Source organism: Dasypus novemcinctus, chromosome 3, assembly GCF_030445035.2.
Source record: "Dasypus novemcinctus isolate mDasNov1 chromosome 3, mDasNov1.1.hap2, whole genome shotgun sequence".
In the NCBI taxonomy this organism is placed as follows: Eukaryota; Metazoa; Chordata; class Mammalia; order Cingulata; family Dasypodidae; genus Dasypus; species Dasypus novemcinctus.
Genome location: NC_080675.1, coordinates 184146057 through 184168479, shown reverse-complemented (window position 1 = coordinate 184168479; position 22423 = coordinate 184146057). Strand labels below are relative to the sequence as shown.

The following is a 22423-nucleotide window of genomic DNA, read 5'->3' as shown; positions in this document are numbered from 1 at the left end:
ACGAGGCGCCTGGTGAAACCGGACTTTATAAACGATGGAAAAATGTGTGTCGTGCTTGCTTCAGCAGACATCTACTACAGCCGGAACTGATTGTTTCGTAAGTTCGCAACTTTTGTAATAAAAAGATGTGTTTTTAAGAAAGGCAATGAACCCCTGGAATATGTTAAAATGTAAGAATGTAACAAGTCAGAAAAAAAGTCCTCTTGCTTTATAATTTATTACCAAATATATCAGCAGTTCTGGAGCACAACTTTATTATTTTGGGTTAATATTTTTTATGTAAAAGGCCCACTTTAAACTATATTTAAAAATTTGTGTAAAATCCCTTATCTTGTGGCCAGATTGTAAGGGAAAATGAGAAACGCTGGCTCTGTGGATTTGACAACACAATTCTTAGGTTATACGCAGCACATCGCCACAGCTGTGGCCAGTACCGCCCCTGCCTGCATGATTCTTCTACATATGGAATGAAAATGAAGTAGAAATGTTTACTCCCTAAATGGCAGGCAACGCTTAAAGAGGTAGTAAAACCTCAGGGTCTGCTTGAAAGCAAAAAGAGTTCTTCTCATTCACCCGAGGCGAGAGGCAGCCCTAAACCCAGCATGTAAATAGAGGAAGCTGGCCGCCCTGTCGAGAGATGCGAGCACTCGGCGACAGGCTCCGCGGGGGAAGTCCACGGCACCGTGAGAAACAAAGCTGTCCCACCCGGTGCACCGAGTGCGCCCATTTCGATCCGTCCTGTTTATAGGAAGATGAGGCTTTTCTTCCTGGGACATTTTTGATGAGGCTATTTTTGGACTTTGCTTCTTTTTGGAAATTCCCCTAGAGCCTGTTTAAAAGCTGCCTCCCAGGGCCTACTGGATGGAATGGGGGAGAATATGGGCCATGATGTAGACCAGTGACCATGAGGTGCAGAGATGCCAGAGATGGGAGTGAATGTTGCTGGGGGGGGGGGGAGTGGTGGGGTGGGGGTGGTGGGGTTGAATGGGACCTCATATTTTTTTTAATGTAATATTTTTACAAAATCAATAAAAAAAATAGTGAAAAATAAACAAATAAAAAATAAAAGCTGCATGTTAATTCTTTGGTCAGGCTCATGGTATTTCTCTTAACTTAAAAAGTGAATCTATCACATTTAACCATCTCAACATTATTTTGGCTTGTTTGTACCAACCAATAAGTTGAATCAAATCAAAGCATTAAAGGTTGTTAAGTCTGAAGGAGGTAAGTGCCCGCGTCCATGTATTTTGTTGGAAAAAAGATATTTCTCTTTCCATTGACAAGTGCCAATAAACAGTGCTGCCCGAGGAAATGCCGTAACTGCATAAGGATGACGTGCTGACGTGGGTCTGAAAATCCATATCCAAGATGTTTAGTGTCCTTGGGGGAGGGAGAAGGGCCACCACAAGGAGAATCAAGAGCTGTAAGAGCTCAAAGCATTCTTCATTTGCTTTCCAATTCCATTCAGGTATCAATAAATTATTGCACAAAGTGAAAAAAGAATTAGTATATGTCCCAGACAATATTTGGGACATACTTATATTAAATTATCTGTTTTTTTAATCTGCAATTCAAATTTAACCTGGTGTCCTGTGTTTTATCTTGGAACCCTAACCATGGGGGAATCTATCTAAAGCTGGCTCTGCTAGACCCAGGCCCCAGGGGACCGGGCAAGGATGTTGCTAAGGGAGTGACCCGCTGGTCAAGTTGACTGGGTGTAAGCAATGGGCATCACTGGCCCACCTCTGGGCTTGACCTTCTACTCATGGAGTTCACATTTGGCCCCTGAGAACTGCCTCCCTGTGCCCTTGCCAACGGGCTGGGTGCTTTCCAGAAGACTGTATGTGGTGGAATTTTGAAAAAAACTGGATTTTATTCGACAAATGATGTTGGGACAGAGAGATCCAATGAAATTGCAAAATGGTCTGGGCACGTGGGAGTATTATTCAGAATTAGCTGGAAGGGCCCTGTGTGCTGCAGCCCCCCACCAGGGGCCAGGACTCCTCCCTGTTTACATGCAAATGTGGGGGGGCTGCGGGTGACAGCAGGGGCTCCCGGCGTCTAAGGAGCTGGCAGGGCCACCCGTTAACTGAAAAACCGGAATCTTCTCCCATCCCCGGAGATGGAACGCGGCTGCAGGGCTGGGCGGGAGCGTGGCTGGCGGGCTCGGAGCTTCGGTGTGGATTTAAATTGTCCACAGCGGGGTCCAGCCTCCGATCCCGTGGGTAGAAACTCACGCGTGTGGCTGTACCTCCCGGTGCCCTTGAGCCACCTCCCTGGAGAAAGCCGGGCGCCTGCAGTCTGGGGGTCTTGGCCTCCGTGGGGGCTGCGGGCTCATGGCTCGGACCCCCGAGGCCCCTCTTACCATGGCCTTGTTGGCGTGCGCGCCTCCCTGGAACTCGAGGGTCCCGTAGGAGTCGGTCGGTGAGCTCTGGGTGTGCTTGCTGATGCACCACTTCTCGGGCTGTGTCTCCACCTGCTTGCTGTCCCCTGCGTCCCTGCCGGGTGTGGGAGGGGGCGGCGGCGGGACGTGCTGGTTGGCGAGCTGGCCGCAGCCGCACCTGAGAGCAAGGGCAGAGCACGGTCTCTCCAGCAGGTTTCTCCTCTCCTCGTTGGCTAGGACAGGTAACCCCAACAGGGAACAGGGGAGCTGCCCCTGCGCGGGGCTCGCTTCTCCTCTGCCCAGCTTCCCGGGAGGCGGAAGGGCCCCTCGCGGGAGCCTTGTCCAGTAATCGGCGCCTGTCTATTTAAACACCCGCCTATTTCACACTCTCGACGGTCGCCCTTCCCGACTGGACACATTTTAATTCCGTTCGATGTCTTGGTGGCATGAAAATGGTGTCAGCCATCGACCCCAATTGTGACAAAGTCCAATTATGCCCTTAGAGCAGCTCTGACCTCCGGGCAAGCAGCCTGGCCGTTTTTGATATTTTGGAATTCTTGCATTGCTTGGGAAAACCTTTCCCTACACCAGGACTGGCGGGAGTTTATCTCAGAAAAGCCCAGTTGTTTCCCTCTGCCGTCGCCCACCCCGGACTCGGGCAGCGAGCTCGGGGCACCTCCCGCCCGCGCGCCCTCGCATGCCCGGCTGCGCTCTGCCTGCCGGCCTTCTCTGGGCCTGCCCTGGGCCTGCTCCCGCCCCGTCTCCCAGCGGGCCTGGGTCCTCACTTCCACCCGGTCCTTGCAGCTGCTCCCGCCCTCAGCTCGGAAAGGCCGCCGGGAGGCTCAGCACCCAGGGCCCCGGCACCGGGAGCCGCGGGGGGGGGGGTTGCGGCCCGAGAGCCGGGCGGGGGAGCCCTGGGGATGGGGTCCGCGGGGAGCTAGAGAGGGCGCCTCCCTGGACCAGGCGTGCGGGGTGAGCAGTGGCCCCGGGGGGAGGCGCCCTGTGCCCGAGGGGGCCAGCCTGGAACCTTCCGCCTGGTTTCTAGGCTATCGGTGGTCCAAGCGGTGCAGGGCTGCGAGCCTCTGGTGGCCCTTCTGCTCCCTCTGCCGCGGCCACCCTGCTGCGTGGTGGTCAGCGGTGCCGGCAGGCGCCGAGGCCGGGGGTGGGCAGGTTCCGCCGAGGAGGGGTCGGGGAGCCACGGAAATAAGGCGCGCCCTTCAGGTGCACCAGACGCAAGGCTTGCCTATGCATTGGGGTTGGCCCGCAGTGGCATTTCGAAACTTGGGGGACAGTCACCGGCCTTCGAGCAGGGGAGCGGGAGGCGGGGGGGGCGGAGCAGGCTGGGGCGTGGGGGCTGAGGTCACGGGTCCGATAAACGAACCAGAGGACCTGGAGGGACTCGCGGCTTCTGAGTCAGCGACTCCCTGCCCGGAGTTCCCATCGCGTGAACGCGTGGGGGTCCCACGCCCCCAGCTCCGCCCGCTGCTCGAGCTCGTGGAGATGAGCGGTGGAAGCTAAACTCCTCCCATCTCATCAGAGGGGCTCTCATCTGCTCAGCCTCTGAGGCCGGGACTGAAATCATTGGAAACTTTGCTACAAAGTAAGCCGTCAAGCAAGTTCTACCCAGTTCACTTAGTCGTGTCTTTTCATGGGGACGCGTTAGAAGACTCGAGGGAAGAGCCCAGGGATGTCCTGGGCAGCAGGGCCCCCTCCTGCTGGGTCCCACGGGGACTGAAAGGGGAGCCGTGGGCCCCCAGGCAACGAGGGTGCAGGCAGGGGTGGATGGCGGAGAGCCGCTCTCGGCTGGGAATGCTTGCGTTCCAATTGAGGAGCGCGTTAGCTCAAGTGACGCCCTGTCTAGTGGCCGTCCTTCCTGACTCTTGCCTGTCCCACGACCACCGGCTGACCCTGGCCCTGGCGGAGAAGCCGTGCGGTGGACACGCGCCTTCGTTAGGCCTTCCAATTTACCTGCTCGGGTCTTTTGCGCTGGGAATTACACAGATACATTCCCTCTTACAGAAGGTTTTCTCGATCCAAGCTTTCTGGCCCTGGAAGAGAAGGAAGCGGACGTTAGACCCACGTTCTCCCCGGCCACGGCCAGGCTTCCTCCTCTGACTCGGGGAAACGGGCACGGCGTTCACAGGAAGTCTGCCAGCGGCCTGTGCCAGCCACGTCCAGCAACCGTCGATGCGCCTCTTAGCTCTGGATCCCTTTCAGGGAAGCGGCGTGGAATCGTGCATTTGTGGCTCCCACAGGGAGACAAAACTCTTGCTTCGTGTACAAGCTGAAGTCTGCGCAAGAGGAACGCTGCTCCCAGCCAGCGGGCGTCGAGGCAGCTGGTGCTGGAGGAGCCTGGCGAGGGTGCAGTGCTCCTGGAGAAGCTGGACCAGTGGGCACCATTCCGGTCAGGCCCTGGCTCTTAGAAACCCCAGCTCCTGCAGGCTGACAGGCCCCACGCGCCGTGTTAAATCTCCAAGTGGACTCTAAAGATTCACTGGATGCTATTTTTATAATTAAAAAGATTCAAGGCTGTGAGGAAACAGGTGCTTGTCTAACAGTGCCAGTGGGGCTGGGGCCAGGACTGATAAAAATGTTACAAAGCCTGTCTCCTTTGACCTAGCGACTGTGTAGAATTTTATTCTATGGGTATTCTTGAACTGTGCAAAATGTTCAAGGTTATTGCAACATTGTTTGCGATATCAAGAGAATGAAATCACCTACTGACAATCAGTATAGGACTATTATGTCTGTTACGGAACAGTCCCCAGTGGAATGTTCTGTGGCAAGAAATAATATAAAAAATAAAAAGTAAAAATGAGAATAAGAAACTCTCTAGATACCAATTGGGAAAGCTCCAGCAAGCCATAGTAAGTGAAAAATCAAGTCACGGATGATTTCTCGAGCACAGTAATTCTGTTGGGGGGGGATGCTATGTGCCTCCCCAAAGGTATGTTCAAGCCCTAATCCCCAGACCCACGGAAGGTAATTTACTTGGAAATTGGGTCTCTGATGATGTCATGAGTTAAGATGAGGCCAAACTGGATGAAAGCGGGCCCGGAGTGGCACGGCTGGTGTTCTCGTGAGAAGAGGAGACAGGTGCAGCCAGAGACACCACGACACGGGAAGAGAGACGCAGAGGGGACACGGCGCAGGGAGGACGGGCAGGGACTGGGGGTGCGCTGTCTCTGTTTGCCAGAGTTGCTACTACAAATGCCGCCTGGACAGCTTACACGGCAGGAATGTGCCGGCTCAGCTTTGGGGACCGGAGTCCATCACCGCGGCGTGGACGGGCACGGCTTCTGCGGCCCCTGGCGGGGCCTGCTGGCGCCCCAGCCTCCGTAGGCGTGCGCCTCTGCCCCTGCGCAGGCTGCCCGCCTCTTCTCCGGCTCTTACCTCTGCTTTTACTCCTCCTCAGTCGTCCGCGCCTCTGACCGGATCCCCTGCCCTTGTAAGGCCTCCAGCCGGATGGGCTAAAGCCCGCCCTGCTTCAGTCTGGCCCCATCTAAATACAGTCTTCAAAGACCCTGCGCGCAAGGGAGTGCGCGCCCGACTGACGCCTCTGACAGCCCTGGGTGCAGGTGGCTCACAGTCACGGGGCGGGGCGGGCCTGGTGTGTCTCTTGTTGAGGGCACAAGCTGACCCCCAAGTCTTCTACCAGCCGAGGAACGTCACGGGGCTGCCAGAAGCCAGAGAGGCCAGGACCGACTCCCGTCCGCTCTCAGTGGGAGCACGGCCGGGCCACCCCTGGATTTCAGACCCCTGGTGTCTCCAGGGCCACTGACCCCACAGGTCCAGGACCACCACCCCACAGGCCCAGGCCACTCAGCCCCGCAGGCCCAGGGCCACCTCCCTGTCGGTCCAGGGCCGCCGCCCACAGGCCCAGGGCTCTCAGCCCTGCTGGTCCAGGGCTGCCGCCCGGAAGGCCATGCTGGCCGGGGGGATAGAATGGGGGACGCGCAGGGGCCCGGCTCAGGAGTCAGCCCTTGCAGGAGGGTGTGAAGACGCCCCCATCACGAGGGGGCCCCGGGCTGGCGGAGGGGTCTGTGGCCCCTGACGGCATCGGCCTTGTATTTTGCCCCCCAAGCCGAGGAGGGGGCTTACTGGGGGTTCCCTGCCAGCTCTGGCTGGGCAGCATGACCCACTCCTCTCTGCTTGCCTGGAAATGCACTTTTCTTTCATGAGAAAGCAGCATGTGACACCCTTTCCCTGGGGCTTTTTAAAAGTTTAGTTCAGAGGAACCTCAGTTCAACATCCCAGCTTCCTGCTCCATCTGCAGAAACGTTCTAGAACCTTCTGAGGATAAACAAGAGGTACAGAAGCAGGACGTGCACATCATGCCCTCACTTCGTTCCAGTCCCCTGACCTGCATCTGTGACAGCAGCCCCCACGGCACTGCTTTCACCCCGTCCCCCCTTCCTAGTAGCTCTGGCCCAAACCCCCACCCCGTGGCAGCCTGGGACGGCAGCCCGGTCCGCGCCCTGTGCAGCCCCAGCGCCCGAGGGAGAGCTGCGCGGAGTCCACGCTCCGTGTTTTTAACGACTAAAGGGACAAGCGACTTCCCTGGACGTGTGGCCAAGGCCGTGCGCCGCCTCGGGCAGCCCGTCCACCGCCCACACTGGCCCAGCCCGGGGGCCAGGGGGACGTTGGCCGAGCTGCCCAGGACGGTCCTGCCCGGCCCCCCGCGGCAGAGGTCACGGCCAGCCCGGCCAGGATGCCCTCCCTCTCCCCAGCTGCTCCCCCTGCCAGGGGGCATCACCGAGCCCTGGAATCCCGCAGGTGGGTTGTGCGGACTGGAGAAAGCCCTGCCCACGTCACCTGCTGTCCGTGAGCGAGGCCCCGTGCCCCGGCAGGAGGTCACCCGGGGCTCAGGCACCAACCTCTCGTGCTAAATACCAAGAACGATCGTTCTGCATGCATAGTGCGGGTGCTAGAAAGCGGGCACAGTCCATCAGGGCGCCCGCGCCGTCGGGAAGCTGGGCCACCACGGCGGGAGGCGGGAGGCCAGCTCCACTGCCATCGCGTGCTGTCCCCGGCCCTCCGGGCTTCGCGCGCATCATCTCTGGAGCGTCCCTGAGTGGTCGTGAGCCTCAGCCGGCATAGCCCACGTCCAGGACTCGGAGGCGCGGCGTTGAAATGGAAGTCCAGCCAATGCGGCCCTGACGGGTAACGAGAGGCCGGGGTGGAAACAGGCCGTGTGCCGTGAGGATTCGACGGGTGCTGTGCAAACCGCCAGGCTCTTGGAGTCCAGCAGGGTCAGCCCAGGGCGGGAGGAGCTGGAGTGGCGCCTCGGAGGATGGGCAGAAGTTGAAAAGTGGGCAGGGGGCATTCGAGGGGGTGGGTGGGCCCGCATGTGCCGGCACGGGGCGGCAGTGGGGGTGGAGGAGGGCGAGGGCCGGGGTGGCTGAGGGGGTCGAGGGTGCCAGGGCATGGGCGGGGACGGGAGGAGAGGCGGCTCCTTGCACCATCCCTCATCTGAGCAGTGGAGGGCAGGGGGGCGCCCTCCAGGGGAGGAGAGTTTAGTGGGGGTCTCTTCCTCTTTGAAATGAAGTGCAGGCAGAGGCCGGGGTGTCAGATGCCCGTGCTCGGGACGCCTCTTTAGAGAGGGAAGGCCTCACTGACCATGTAAATCGAGACCCGGAAGACCAGAGAGGATTCCAGGCGTGGGAAATGGTGTGTGCAAAGGCCCTGCGGGGCGGAGGCGGTGGTGGTGGTGGGGCTTCCGCTGAGGACCAGGAGCCAGCCACAGGGGGCGAGGGGCTGGTGCGGAGGGGCAGGGGCAGCTGAAGAACGCGTGGGAACTGGCTCTGCCGCTCTGGGCTTTCTTAGAAGAAGGAAAGAAATACCTGTGGCACACATGACAAAGGTAACTTCGTACCGTCGGGGTGGTGGTCTCCTGGGCGCTTGGTTCTAGTCTTCGCTACACTTTTATGTAGAGTTGGAGGGAAGGGGGCCGAGGAGGGGGGGGACAGCAAGGACAAACCCCTGAGGGTTGGTGGGTGCTGAGAGGCACGGGGTCCAGAGAGAGAGTTCACGGGGGCGCAAGGGGCCCCAAGCCAGCCAGAACAACGTGGAGAAAGAGCAAAGGTGGAGAACCCGCACTCCCTGGCTTTAAAACGTCTTCAAAGCTACGGTAATGGAAACAGTGTGGTCCTGGCCGCGGGAGAGGCCTGTGGCCGTGGATGGAACTGAGAGACCAGGCCTGGGCCCGGCGCTCTGGCCACGTGGTTTCCGTCGAGGGTGTCACCGGCATGCAAAGGGGAGGGGGGTCTCCTCAACAAATGACCCCTACCTCGAAGCATACACAAGAGTTAGCTCAAAATGAGTCGAGGATCTAAATCCAAGAGCTAAAACCACAAAACTCTTAGAGGGACAGACCTTCAGCCCTGGGATTCGGCAGTGGATTCTTAAATTTTACATAAAACACGAGTAACAGAAGAATCAATAGATAAATTGGATTTCATCAAAATTTAAAACTTTGGTGCACCAAAGAACATTACCAAGAAAGTGAAAAGACAACTTACAGACCAGGAGAAAATAGCTGCAAATCACGTATCTGATAAAGGCCTAATATCCAGAATAAGTAAAGAAGTCCTACAACTCAGGAACAAAAAAGCCAACGGCCCAATTAAAATACGGGCAAAGGACCTGAGCAGACGTCTTTCCAAAGAAGATATAGAAATGGTCAAAAAGCACATGAAAAGATGCTCAACATTATTAGCCACTGGGGATATGCAAATCAAAATCACAACGAGATACTACTTCCCAGGATGGCTATGATTTTTAACGTGGAAAAGAAGTGTTGGTAAGGCTAATGAGAAATTGCTGGTTGAAACTTAAAATAGGGTAACCACTGGGGAAAACGTTTGGCAGCTCCTCAAAAAGTTAAATACAGAATTACCATATGACCCAGCAATTCTACTCCCAGGGACATACCCAAAAGAAATTGAAAAGAGGGACTCAAACAAATATTCACACTCCAATGTTCATAGCAGCATTATTCACGATAGCCAGAAGGAGGAAAGAACTCAAGTGTCCCTCGGTAGATGTGGGAAACAAAGGCATGTCGTTTCCATGGAAGCAAGTTACTTCCCTGACCACTGAGTCATGCTGTCTCTACAGCTGTACGTGCAGGTCATGAATCTACAAGGAGGTGTGTACACTCAGGTGGAACGAGGACTAGGTAGAACGGGACAACCTGGGCAACAAGACTCATGGGTACGCTTTCTTGACAGTATAATAGAACATTGAAATTCTGTACTTTGAATGATAATCGTAGCTTTTCATCCATTGTGTTACACAGGTTGAGGTAATGGGAATAGTTAGCTAGGATAGCTGCTGGTTCTCACGTTTGCTTGGGGTATATACAGAAGCCCCTGATATTAATAAACTTGTCTGATGAGCTTGAGGCTTCAATGCTCTCAGATCCCCTGGTCCCAGTCTCTCTTTGTCTTACATTCCCAATACCCTTTGGGTCCGCAACTCCGACAGGGAGATGAAGGGGCAAACAGCAGGCGGTGCATGCACACCATGGGGTATACTCAGCAGTGAAAGGAAAAGGGAGTTCTGACACAGGCCTCAACGTGGGTGAACCTTGTAGGCACTACGCTGAGTGAAATAAGCAAGGCACACGAGGAGAAAGGCTGGAGACATGTCGATGCAATACCTGGATGGACAGATTTGCAGGGGCAGAGAGCAGAGCAGCTGTTACCAGGATGTGGACTGGAGGGTGGCTTAGAGGGTACAGAGTGCTGCTAATTTTAGAAGTTACAGGAAGGGGGGACTTAGCCCCTGTGACATTCTAGAACGTGTTTCCACATGGAGGAGGATGGGCAGTCACGGGGTTGCAGGCAGGAGGGATGTCCTGGGGAAGGCTGGGGTGGGCCGAGGCCGAGGATCATGAGACCGGAGTCGGGAGGTCCTGGCTCGGGGCAGCAGCGGGGGGCCTGGCTTGGGGGAGCAGCAGGGGCCCTGACTCAGGGGAGCAGCAGGGGGTCCTGGCTTGGGGGCACAGTGGGGACCCTGGCTTGGGGGTGCAGTGGGGTCCTGGCCCTAGCTCGGGGAAGCGGCGGGGGACCCTGGCTCAGGGGAGCAGCAGGGGCCCCGGCTTGGGGGAGCAACGGGGGCCCTGGTCCCAGCTCAGGGGAGCAGCCCCTGGCTCGGGGGAGCAGCAGGGGCCCTGGCTCGGGAGAGCATTGTGGGGTCCTGGCTCAGGGCAGCAGCGGGGACCCTGGCTCGGGGGAGCAGCAGGGGTCCTGGCTCAAGGAAGCAGCAGGGCTCTGGCCCTGGCTTGGGGGCACAGTGGGGGGCCTGGCTTGGGGGAGTAGCCCCTGGCTCGGGGGAGCAGCAGGGGCCCTGGCTCGGGAGAGCATTGGGGGGTCCTGGCTCAGGGCAGCAGCGGGGCCCTGGCTCGGGGGAGCAGCGGGGGTCCTGGCTCAAGGAAGCAGCAGGGCTCTGGCCCTGGCTTGGGGGCACAGTGGGGGGCCTGGCTCGGGGGAGCAGCGGGGTCGTGGCTTGGGGGTGCAGCAGCCTCCAGGCCTGGGAGCTGGCTGTTGCTGCCGTCTGTTTACTCGCTGGCTCTGCTGCCCAGGCCGAAGCCAACAGCAATGCCACAGTGAAGTGACCGCTCGGGGCCCGGCCTCCGTGTGCGTATTTAGAGCGGGCTCCTCCAGCCGGTCCTGCGGGCTGCATCTGGCCCACAGCTGGGCTGGCTCTGACGCTCGTCTAAGAAGCAGGACTCTCTGCCCTTGTCATCAAACAGGGAGAGCACGCGGGGAGAGTTCCGCGGCCGCCTCTCTGGCCCCCGGGGATAGACGCAGGGCGGCCGCCCCGCACAGCTGCGGGTGCCTGCAGGCCCAGGTCCACGTGGACAGTCCCCGTGGGCCCACCTGGCTCCGGGGCGCCTGCGGGCCTCACCTGGAAGAGCAGCTGCGTGCACGGGAGTTTTCCACCCCAGAACGCCACGCCACTGTGCCCCGCCAGACGCCACCCAAACCGTCCTTCATGTGCACGGAGAGTCCAGGGGCCACGGCCGTTCCTTCCCTCTCCACCCTCGCAGACCAGCCACCCTGCCCACGCAGGAACCCGGCCTGGCCCCGCAGGCCCATGTGGGCAGCTCCGCCGAGCCGCTGCTCGGGCCCCGGGGGGCTCGCGGCCACGCCTGGCCTCCCGCCCACGCGTGCGAGGGAAGCGGGAGAGCGGGTGGGGGCCCCGCGGCGGCCCTCGGGCCCCGGGCCTGCTGGCCCACCTGCCACCCCGCAGCCCCCGGGGGCTGTGCGGGCGCCGACGACGGTGCCGCGAGGTGGCCTCGGGCGCTCCAGGACGCCGCCCTGGGCCGTCCCCGTCCCCGGCCTCCAGCCGCCGCTGTCCCCGCCCTCCTTGGCGGTCCCCCAGGGTGGAGTCCCAGGAACGGAGCTGGGACTTCAGACCCCGCCGGCCACGGCCTCCTTCCTTTGTTCAAAACTGCAATGGGTCGCTTGCGATGAAATTCGCCGTTTCGGGGCGGTGGCGCCGCAGCTGCCGGCGTTCTCGGGGTTGTGTGGCTCCCAGCACCCAGGTCCTGAACGTTTTCACCTCCCCTTAGAAACCGCCCCTCCCGTTGGCAGCCGCCCCCGCGCCAGGCCCTGCCACCGCCCTCTGGGTGGGCTTGTCTGTCCTGGACCCTGCCCCACGGTCCTTTGTGACTTTCTTCCGCTGAGCAGGGTGTGTCAGCGTCCCCCCGTGGAGCGGCACCACTCGGCCTTCTGTCCTGGCTGAACGCCGTCCTGCCGCCTGGGCTCACGGGTGACGCTCGCTGGGTTGTTTCCCTTCCTGGCAAGGAGGAATGATGCAGCGGGGAAGACAGCTTTCTTTTTAAAGAGGCCAGGACCAAATGGAAGGAAACTCTCTTGTTAACTTTGTCCTCGGGGCGGGGGATGCAGAACTTCTCTTTCATTTCTACATTGACCACGTTGCGCTTTTAATTTGCAAAAGAAAAATAGAGCAGATCTTAAAAGGGAGGAGAGGGGAAACGCGCCCGGGTGCTGCGAGGCGGCGCTGGCCCAGCCTCGCTGCGGGCCGCCCGCTCCGACCGTCCCGCTCTGCGGTCACGCGCCCCAGCCGGGGCCTCCGCGGCCGCCATCGCCCTGCGTTTCCAGAAACGGGGCCGGCTTCCACGCCTCATCTTGTTTTGAGCCTGTTTTGAGCTGTGACTGCCAACACTGGACTCAGAGGGCATGTCTCTGATGCTCTCAGTTTTAATTCATAGTAACTAAAAGGTCAAATATCGGAATTCAACCAATGTATAGATTTTATCAAAACTGAGTGGGTGTGCCTCCAAAGCCAGCAGAAGCGGGTGGCCGCAGACGCTTGAACACCAGGGAGCCCGAAGCTGGAGGCACCCCCGTGCCAGCGACAAGCGAACAATGGACAAACGGCGGTCGACACCCACAGCAGAGGCTTATTCGCCGTAAGAAAAAACGAAGCTCTGAGACCGGCTGCAACAAGGAGGGACGTTAAAGCAAGCTCAGAGCTGGCCCACGCGCAGTGCTCATGCGCACAAGGAGTGCCGTGTCCTGCACAGGTGTCCCTGCGAAGGGGAGCCGCACACGCAAGGAGTGCGCCCCGTAAGGAGAGCCGCCCAGCGCCAAAGAGCGCAGCCTGCCCAGGAATGGCGCCGCCCACACAGAGCTGACACAGCAAGATGACGCAGCAAAAAGAAACACAGATTCCCGTGCCGCTGATAAGGATAGAAGCGGTCACAGAAGAACACACAGTGAATGGACACAGAGAGCAGACAACTGGGGGGAGGGGAGAAATAAATTTTTTAAAATAATAAAATAAATAAATTACAGAAAATTTAAAAAAATAAAACAAGTTCAGGGACGTTAGCAAGATCAAGAAGGACCCACGGTGCTAGCACGCAGGAGCGCCCTGGAAGCAGCCAGTTCACAGACGTCAGCAGGGGAGGACTCGGGAACGGGGAAGGCAGGGTTTGCGTGTAAGAACCACAGCCGTGCTGGCGTCTCCGGGGCAGCTGCAGCTGAAACGCGAGTCTCGCCTGCTGACCCTGGGCGCTGCGTGCTCGTGCTCGGAGCAGCAGGTAGGAGGAGGACGTCTCCGCTACGGGCCCAGCTCGGGGCGCCCGTCTCCACGAGCCGCCTGCCGAGTGGACCTCGGCGGCCTGGGGCCGCGGGCCTTGGGGTGGACGCAGGGTGGTCGTGAGCTTGTGAGCAAGTGCAAACGGCCACTTAGAGGGAAAATGTGGCCAAAGAGACCCAGGAGGCCGCATTCGAGCCCCCCGAGGCCGGTTCCACAGCAGGGCCGGTGCGCCCGCCGCACCTGTTTACCGCTGGCCGGGGTACCCCGGGCCCCGCCCCCCCGGGGAAGGGACCCCAGCCTCAGCTGAGGGCTCGCCGTACCCTGGACTGGGGGAAACCAACGTGGGCCGAGGGCCGGAACGGCCAGTCCCCCACTTTCCAGGGAGTTACTTTCACACGATCCCTGACGGGGGCCCAGGAAGCACAGGCTCCCCAAGTAGAGGAAAGGGGGACTGTTGTGGAGCCTTGGGGGAATTAAGTGAAAAATTGAGTTCAGTGAAAAATTGGGGAAAGGCGGGGAGAACCATCCGGAGCTGCTGGGAGATCAGCGGGTGGGGGAAGGGACGGGGCCTGCGGCGAGCCGCAGCGAGTCGCGCATGCTGGCAGCTGGCGGTCAGCTCCCCGTTGCAGGGTGGCAGGGAGGAGCTGTTGGGAGAGCACGGGCTGAGCCCTGGGGACGTCGGGGCCCGTCTTCCGTCACAGCCGCACGGCCCTGCCAGGCCTGCGGGGATGGGGTCAGGGGCACGCCTCGCCCTGTCGGTGGGGCAGTGTGCAGTGCTAGAAGCTTCTCCACTCCAGGCGAGGCTGGCCCTTCTCCCGGGACGGGCCAGGTTGGCCCAGCTCTCCTTCCTGGCCCAGACACCTGCTGCTGGAGCAGGGTCCACCACCGGTCAGCGCGCCTTAAAATGTGGCCCCAGGTGGTGCCGAAGCACGCTGCGCTCTGGGCTCCACGGCAGACGGCAGGATCAGAACCCAGGACCCAGGAACCTGCCTTTTGGCAAGGCGCCCTTGGGACCCGCCTCCTGCTCCGGATTCCCCGGCGGCGGCCGGAATCGCCAGCCCTGGGGCTGCAGGCACCGAGGAGCCCAGCTCACCCACCTCCTCTGTGTCCCCTGAAAGCTGGAGGTGAGCCCCGAGGACAGTGGAGGCTCAGAAGCCTGTCCCGCTGCCCGGCACCCCCGCTTCTGTGGCCAGCCACGGGGAGACCCTGCAGCGCGTACGGGGCCATAGCATGGATGCTTTTGGTGGCTTTGAATTACCTGAAAAATTGGAAACCTCCTGGCCATTCATCCACAGCTAGCGGCTGTTGAACTAATCCCGATGTCCCGAATAAGGGGCTACACAAAGTTAAAAAGACTGAAGTGGGAAGCGGATGTGGCTCAAGCAACCGGGCTCCCGTCTACCGTACGGGAGGTCCAGGGCTTGAAGCCCCCGCCTCCTGGTGACGGCGAGCTGGCCCACGCGGAGTGCTGCCCTGCGCAGGAGAGCTGGCCCACGCAGCGAGCTGGCCCAGCAAGATGACGACGCAACAAAAAGACACAGCGGAGAGACAATAAGAGACACAGCAGACCAGGAAGCCGAGGTGGCACAAGACATTGAGCACCTCTCCCCCACTCTGGAAGGTCCCAGGGTCTGTTCCTGGTGCCACCTAAAGAGAAGACAAGCAGCTACAGAAGAACACACAGTGAATGGACACAGAGAGCAGACAGTGGAGGGAGGGGGAGGGAGAAATAAATAAATAAATATTTTGAAAACAGACTAAAGTGCAATACAAATTCTAAAGTGCAAATACCTCTATTGTTAACAAATGAAAGTAAGTTGTGGGAAGAGCTTTCTAGGGCGATCCAGCTCTACAAGAACATACTTCTTGTCATGCACAGGGGCTGGCTACGAGTGGCCATGGCCCATGTGTGGCCACGGAGCACCGGAAACGCAGGATGTGCCGTGGGTGTGAGGAGAAGGCAGCAAACTGCCGGGTACCACATCCGATTTTAATCTTGAAAAAGAGGTGTTTGGGCAGGGTTTCAAGGACTCAGTACAAAAAAAGAAACACAAACCACCCCCTTAACAAGTTATTTTTACATTGATTCCATGTTGAAATGATCACATTTTGGATATTTTGAGTTAACGAAATTATATAATCAAAACTCATTTCCTTTTTTTAACGTGGCCACTCTAAAATTTTAAATGATGTCGGTGGCTCATGTGATGTGTTTCCGTTGGTCTAGAATGATACACATCAAACCAATAAGCATGGTCAGCGGTGGGGTGGGTGGGCAGTGAAGGTTGGGAGAGGCGTGTAGAGCAGAATGTTCAGTTGGTACTTAATACTCTTCTACATTTATGTGTTCATATACTACTCTTATAACTAGTAACAAACAAAAAAGACACTGTCATCGTGCATCCTTGTGATGGTTAAGTTCCTGTGTCACCTTGGCTAGGTTATGGTGTACAGTTGTTTGGTCAAACCAGCTCTGGCCTGATTGTTACTATGAGAGTATTTTGTGGATGGATTAGCACCTATAGTCAGTTGGTTGCATCTATAGTTGATTGCATCTACAGTCAACAAAGGAGATTGCCTTCAGCGATGAGGGGAGTATCATTATCCAAACTGTTGGAGGTCTAAAAGCAGGATGGAGTATTTCAGCAGCCAGAAAGAAGAATGCCTGTCTCCACTTCAGCCAGCCCACTTCTCATGGAGCATTCAGCTTCACCTTCACTGGAGTTTTCAGCCTGTGGCCTGCCTGCATCATTCAGACTTGTCCATCCCCATAGTCCTGTGAACCAGTACCTATGATGTCCATCCTTCTAGCCATCCATCCATCCATCCATCATCTACCGATTTATCTATCATCATCATCATGTACCTATCTCTCGCTATCTGTCATCTCTCCACCCATCACCCATCCATCTAGTCTATCTTCACCATCATCATCATGTATCTATCTCTCGCTATCTATCATCTATCCATCCATGCATCCATTCATGATCATCATCTCCTGTTGGTTCTGTTTCCCTGGAGAACCCTGACCAGTGTACTTCCCATCTCACCATACCAGACAAATTTGCCTGCTCTGATGCCTGATCTCCATAGAGGAGCCATGGAGAGAGGTCACCTGCTTACTCAGTACTACCTTGACCTTGAGGTCAACCAAGCATTCTCAACCCCTGAGCAGAGGACACAGGACAGATGTGCTGTGTTGAGGGAGGAGGGGCCTGAGCTTGCCCCATTCACGGAGAGGGCCCACCAGGTGTGTGTGTGTGTGTGTGTGTGTGTGTGTGTGTGTGTGTGTGTGTGTGTGTGTGATGGCAACAAGCAGGCCTGGGCTCAGGAGAGGCACAGTTTCCTTAAACTATCCTCAGCATTATAAGTGCGTTTTTTTTCACTTGGGTAGCAAGTGAAGATTGAGTTTTCTGAAGAAACAAAAACCAGCCAGATTAGTTCTAACAGGTGCTTTCTATGGGGTGCTGAGAAAATTGCTCCTGGGGTGATACATGTCATGGCTGATGAACCCCAGTTGCTTCAACACGGAGGCTGGCGCCTGGGGCTGAAATTCATTCACCGTTTGCTGAGACCAGGAGCCGAGCTAGCAGAAGGGGTGCTGGGCGGGCGCCTCTGCATCGCACCGGTGGTATGGAGGCTCTGGCTGCTGACTTTCAATGTGAGGTTAAGACATTTTATCCCATTTACCGCCAGGTCACAGAAGCCCAAGCGTTGGCTCCCATCCTTCCCCTGGGCGAGGGCTTCCGTTTTCCCAAGGCAGAGCTTATGCCCAAGTAGACACACACACAAATTATAGGACAGCTTGAAAACATTTTCAACCACAGCAAAAGAGAAGTTTCTAAAAATAGCTAACCCTCCAATTAGTGGGATTTTCTGTTGATGGAGTATCTGTTTTGTTTCACTTAGTTCGGAATGAAGGTGACCAGTGGCTTAAAATGCCTGAGTGACCTTCCGTTGCTTTTACTTACTGACCTTGCAAAGCAAATAAATGTGGTTGCAAAGAGCCAAATGGAAAAAAATTCCAACCTTCTCCTAGAATATAGCCCATAACAAACAACTACAGCAAACACATTTGAATTACTGCTAGATGGTTTGAAAAGTATGTGGGGAATATTATTCAAGGCAACCCTTCTCAAAAATCAAGACTTATTCAAGTCTACCCACAGAGAGAGAGGCTTCTTTCTTAACTCCTAAATACTGAATTTGGGCAGAGCAAACTCGGGTCATTTTCTTCTCCTGACTTCTACCACTTCATTCTCAGCTCCTGCCCCCTGTCAACCAAGGTGCTGTGCTGTTAAATATTTTCATTCTCCACCCACCCCACCACTCCTGCTAATGTTTACTAGACTTTAAAAAATATATAAATTTTCTGATAACAAAAGTAAAATATTGTGACATAAAATTACAGAAGAGGAGGAGAAAGAGAAGATGAAGAAACATACAAAGAAGAAAATAAGCATCACCTGTAGCCCCCCATCCTAGGACCATGATGGACAGCAATTAATGTATTCCCCGGCTTTTTTCTACAGATAACTGAGACATGTGTGTGTATAATGAAAAATTGAATCATTCTGCATAGATAATTTGGTAATTTGCTTCCCCCCCCACTATATTGTGCACATTTTTCTATTTCCTTATTATAATATTCTAAGTTATTTAAAAAGTGGCTGCACCATATTCTATCCTGTGGATGGACCGTGATTTACGGGGCCATTCCTCTAATTTTGGACATTTGGATTCTTCACTGTGTGGCACGTAGAGAACAATGCTCTGACGAAGCTTTCCGTGCACAATTTAGCCTGCCTTCCAGATGATTTGCTTTGGAGGGATTCCTAGACGTGGAAGCAGTGCAACTCCCACCAGCCCAAGAAGGAATATGCCGCTCCTTCACTCCCGTGTGGTACAAGCAGTCTTTTCCCTAAGGTTTTGACCAACAGTTACAATATCAGGGGATAAAGTCTCCCAGCAGTCACCCCTCTAAGAACATCAGCATTTTACAGGGTTTTCAGGAAGAGAACCTTCAAGAAGCAAAGGAACAGAGTGGACGGACGACAGGCAGGGGAGGCTCAGGTCACAAAGCTCTTCCTTCACAAGCCAAACCCTGTGTGAGGTCGGCAGTGGGCCTGGGCCCCTTCAGGGCGTCTGCTGGGCCCTTTCCTTTCCCAGAGCCTCTAGGAGCCCGGGCTGAACACAGAGCCCACCAGTTTCCCACAGGGTCCCGTCCAGCCAGTGCCAGGAGGAAGCAGCACACCTGAGTTTACCTGCCATGTACCTGAGCTTGCCTGAGCACACCTAAGCTTACCTGCAGAACACCTGAGCTTGTCTGCACACACCTGAGCCTGCCTGCACACACCTGAGCTTGCCTGCAGAGCACCTGCGCTAACTTGCGCACACCTGAGCTAACCTGCGCACACCTGAGCTTGCCTGCTGCTGCGATGGTGGAGCTGGGGGCAGCGGGCCTCCTCGCGCCTCCTGCCCACGCAGGGCTGGGACGCGGGGCATGGAGGGCTGGCCTCGAGGAAGAGCGTCCACACGTCAGGCACGCACACGCCTGTGCGGGTTCTCGGGACCACATGAGGTCACCCCATGACCTCGCTCCCAGCCAGGAAAGGAAACCAGGCCCCCGAGAGAGAGACGGGAGCCAGAACTTTCCCTTTGAAGTGACACGGCCCCTACCCCCCAGCCAGCCCCTCCCCTGCTGAAAATGTCACTGGGACGAGCCTCATCGGCCGAGTGTCCACCTTTATTCCCCCAGAAGCCGCCCACCGGCCGGTCAGCACCCGCCCCGGGAGCCGGGAAGAGGCGGCTGGCTGCCTTGAAGCAGCCGAGGAGCCCGAGGGGGGCGAGCGCAGCCCCCCGGGCAGCCCGCAGCCGGGCCCTCCCCGGCTGGCTCCTCTCCAGCCTGGCCCGGCCTGCCTCGCGCCCGCGCAGCCCCGACAGCCGCGGGAGCCTCTGGCAGGTGCCCGCTCTCAGCGGACTTTCTCGGCCCAGCAGGAAACACCCACACCCCGGGATCTGCTACTCACCCCATCACGGGGGGAGCTCAGGCCTTCCCCACACACCTGGGTGCACCCGGGCCAGGGGGCTCGTCCTCTACAGAGGAGGCCACCCTGCAGGGGAGCAGGGGCCCTGAGGCCACCAGTGGGCAGCTCGCTGAGAGCACATGCGGTGGAGAAGGCCTGGTCAGGCCGTGACACCCACTCCACAAGGGTCCTGGGGGCACAGCTGAGTCTGGCACCCTCCGTCCTCCAGCTGTGGGAGGTCACACCCGCCTGCCGGCAGCCCAGGGGCCTCGAAAGGCTCTGAAGTCCCAGGTGGGTGAGGAGAGCGGCGCTGGGCCACTTTCTGGGGAGGTCTGTCCTTGGTGGTGGCAGCTTCTCCCAGGTCTGTGCCCACGGGAGGCCCACCACGTCGCCCACGGAGAAGCGCAGGTGCGAGAGGCGCTGACCCCTTCGTGCCTTGCAGGGCGCCCAGCCAGCTGCAGTGGTTTCCAGAACCCGAGGCTGGTCCTGCAGGCCTGACGGCATCCCGCTCAGGGGACGGGCTGCTTGACAGCCGGCGTCTGCGGGCTGAGTAGCGGCAGAATGTTTGCTGGGCGTCTGGAATTGGCCAAGAGAGGCCGGGGGATGCCTGCACCAGAGGCGAGGCTCACCGGCCTCCCATCAAGGGATATCCCGTGAGCCCGCTGGGCAGCTCTGTCGCCTCCCAACGTTGGGTTTCCCATGCTTGAACGGCTGGCGTGGTGCCGGCCGAGAGTGTGGAGGCCAGAGAACTGGTGGCTGCGGCTCGGGCAGGGGCAGGAACCCTGGTCTGGGGCGTTCAGCCGACAGCCTGCAGGTGGCAAGCACCAGGCCTTTCTCAGGAGTAGGTACAGGAATGGGAGCCTCCCTGCCAGAGAGAACACTGTCCTGTCGGGTGGCCCTGGGAGGCTGGCCTGGGTGTGCTGCCCGCCACGGGGACCGCGGCCCCAGGTGGCCCCTGAGCTTGTGAAGTGCAGATTAAGCCGTGCTGTGACTGCAAAACGCACATGGAACCGCCAGGACCTACGAGAAAAAGAATGAAACCTGTCTCAGCCGTAGCTTGAGTCTTCAGCCGAAAGAAAGGAGAGAGGCTTAGAGGAGAGTGTAGAAGGCAAGAATAGTAGAAAACATAACCAAAAGAGTAAAAAAAGAGACGAAAATAAGTTAAGACATACGAAAACCAAAGAATAAAATGATGGAACTAAAAAATGTTTTTACAGTAATAGTATTGAATGTGAATGGATTCAACTCCCCAGTAAAAAGATACAGGCTGACAGAATGGATAAAAAAACACACGTAATCCATGTGCTGCCTATGATAGACCAGGGATACAAACTGGCTCAAAGTGAAAGGTTGGAAAAAGACACTCCACACAAATAGTAGCCAAAAAAGAGCAGGGGTGGCTATACTAGTGTTGGACCAAACAGTCTTTAAATGAAAAAAAGTTATGAGATGCAGAAGACCATTATATATTAATAAAAAGGATGATCCACCAGGAAAAATAACAGAGATAAATGTCAATGCACCCAACCAGGATGCCCCAGAATACGTGAGGCAAGCTCTGCTAAAACTGAAGGGAGAAATAGACATACCTACAATAGTAGTTGGAGACTTCAACATACCCCTTGCATCATTAGATAGAACAACTGGACAGAAAATCAACAATGAAACAAAGAAGTTAAACGATATGATAAATGAGCTAGACCTAACAGACATAATATATAGAATGTTGCATCCCAGATCAGCGGGTTATGCGTTGTTCTCATGCACTCATGAATCTTTCTCCAGGATAGACCACATGTTAGGTCACAAGGCAGTTCTCAAAAAATATAAAAAGATTGAAATTATACAAAGCACCTTCTTAGATCATGATGGAATGAAGCTGGAAATCAATAATAGATGGGAGAGGGGGAAATTCACAAATATATGGAGGCAAAACAACACACGTAAAAAATCAGTGTGTCAAGGAAGAAATTGTAAGTGAAATTAGTAAATATATTGAGACGAATGAAAATGAACACAACTTACCAAAACTTATGAAGACAGCATAGGCAGTCCTGAGAGGGAAATTTATAGCCCTAAATACCTATGTTAAAAAAGAAGAAAGAGCTAAAATCAAATATCTAACTGAATAACTGGAGAAACTAGAAAAAGAACGGCAAACCATTCCTAAAGCAAGCAAAAGAAAAGAATAAAGATTACACCAGAAATAAATGAAATTGAGAACAAAAACAAAAACAAGAAACAATAGAGAAAATCAACAAAAATAAGCTGGTTCTTTGAAAGAGCAATAAAATCGACAAGACTTTTAGCTAGACTAACGAAGAAAAAAGAAGGAAGATGCAAATAAATAAAATCAGAAATGAAAGAGGGGGCTGTTACAATTGGCCCTACAGAAATAAAAAAGATCATAAAAGGATATTGTGAGAAACTGTATGCCAACAAATGAGACAACCTAGATGAAATGGACAAATTCCTAGAAATGCACAACCTACACTGATTCTACAAGAAATAAAAATCTTAACAAACCAAATAGATACATTAAAGAGATTGATCCATCACCCAAAATCTCCCAACAAAGAAAAGTTCAGGACCAGTTGGCTTCACAGGTGAATTCTTCCAAACATTTTGAGAAGCATTAACAATTCTATCTAAACTCTTCCAAAAATTAAAGAGGGGGGGAAATTACCCAACATATTTTACGAAGCCAATACCAACCTAATACTAAAACCAGACAAGAAAATAAAATTGCAGACCAATCTCTCTAATGAACATAGAGGCAAAAATTCTCAACAAACTACTTGCAAATTGAATCCAAGAGCATATAAAAAAAACCTTATACATCACAACCAATTGGGATTTATTCCTGGTATGCCAGTGTGGGTCAACATAAGAAAATCAATGAATTTAATACACCATATTAACAAATTGAAGAAAAAAA

The 22423-nt window shown here is 55.7% G+C and overlaps 1 protein-coding gene across 1 annotated transcript in view; it reads right to left on the bottom strand.

Annotated features, from left to right (window-relative positions):
• The window catches only part of TRPM1 (transient receptor potential cation channel subfamily M member 1), a 110163-nt gene extending 90174 nt beyond the window's left edge, over nucleotides 1-19989 (bottom strand). The window contains exons 1-3 of the mRNA XM_058290655.1: nucleotides 19870-19989; nucleotides 4352-4431; nucleotides 2366-2561 (exon numbers count right to left, since the gene is read on the bottom strand). Of these exons, the coding sequence (XP_058146638.1) occupies nucleotides 2366-2561; nucleotides 4352-4431; nucleotides 19870-19989 (396 nt within the window). The remainder of the gene's footprint in view (nucleotides 1-2365; nucleotides 2562-4351; nucleotides 4432-19869) is intronic.
• Nucleotides 19990-22423: the final 2434 nt, after the last annotated feature.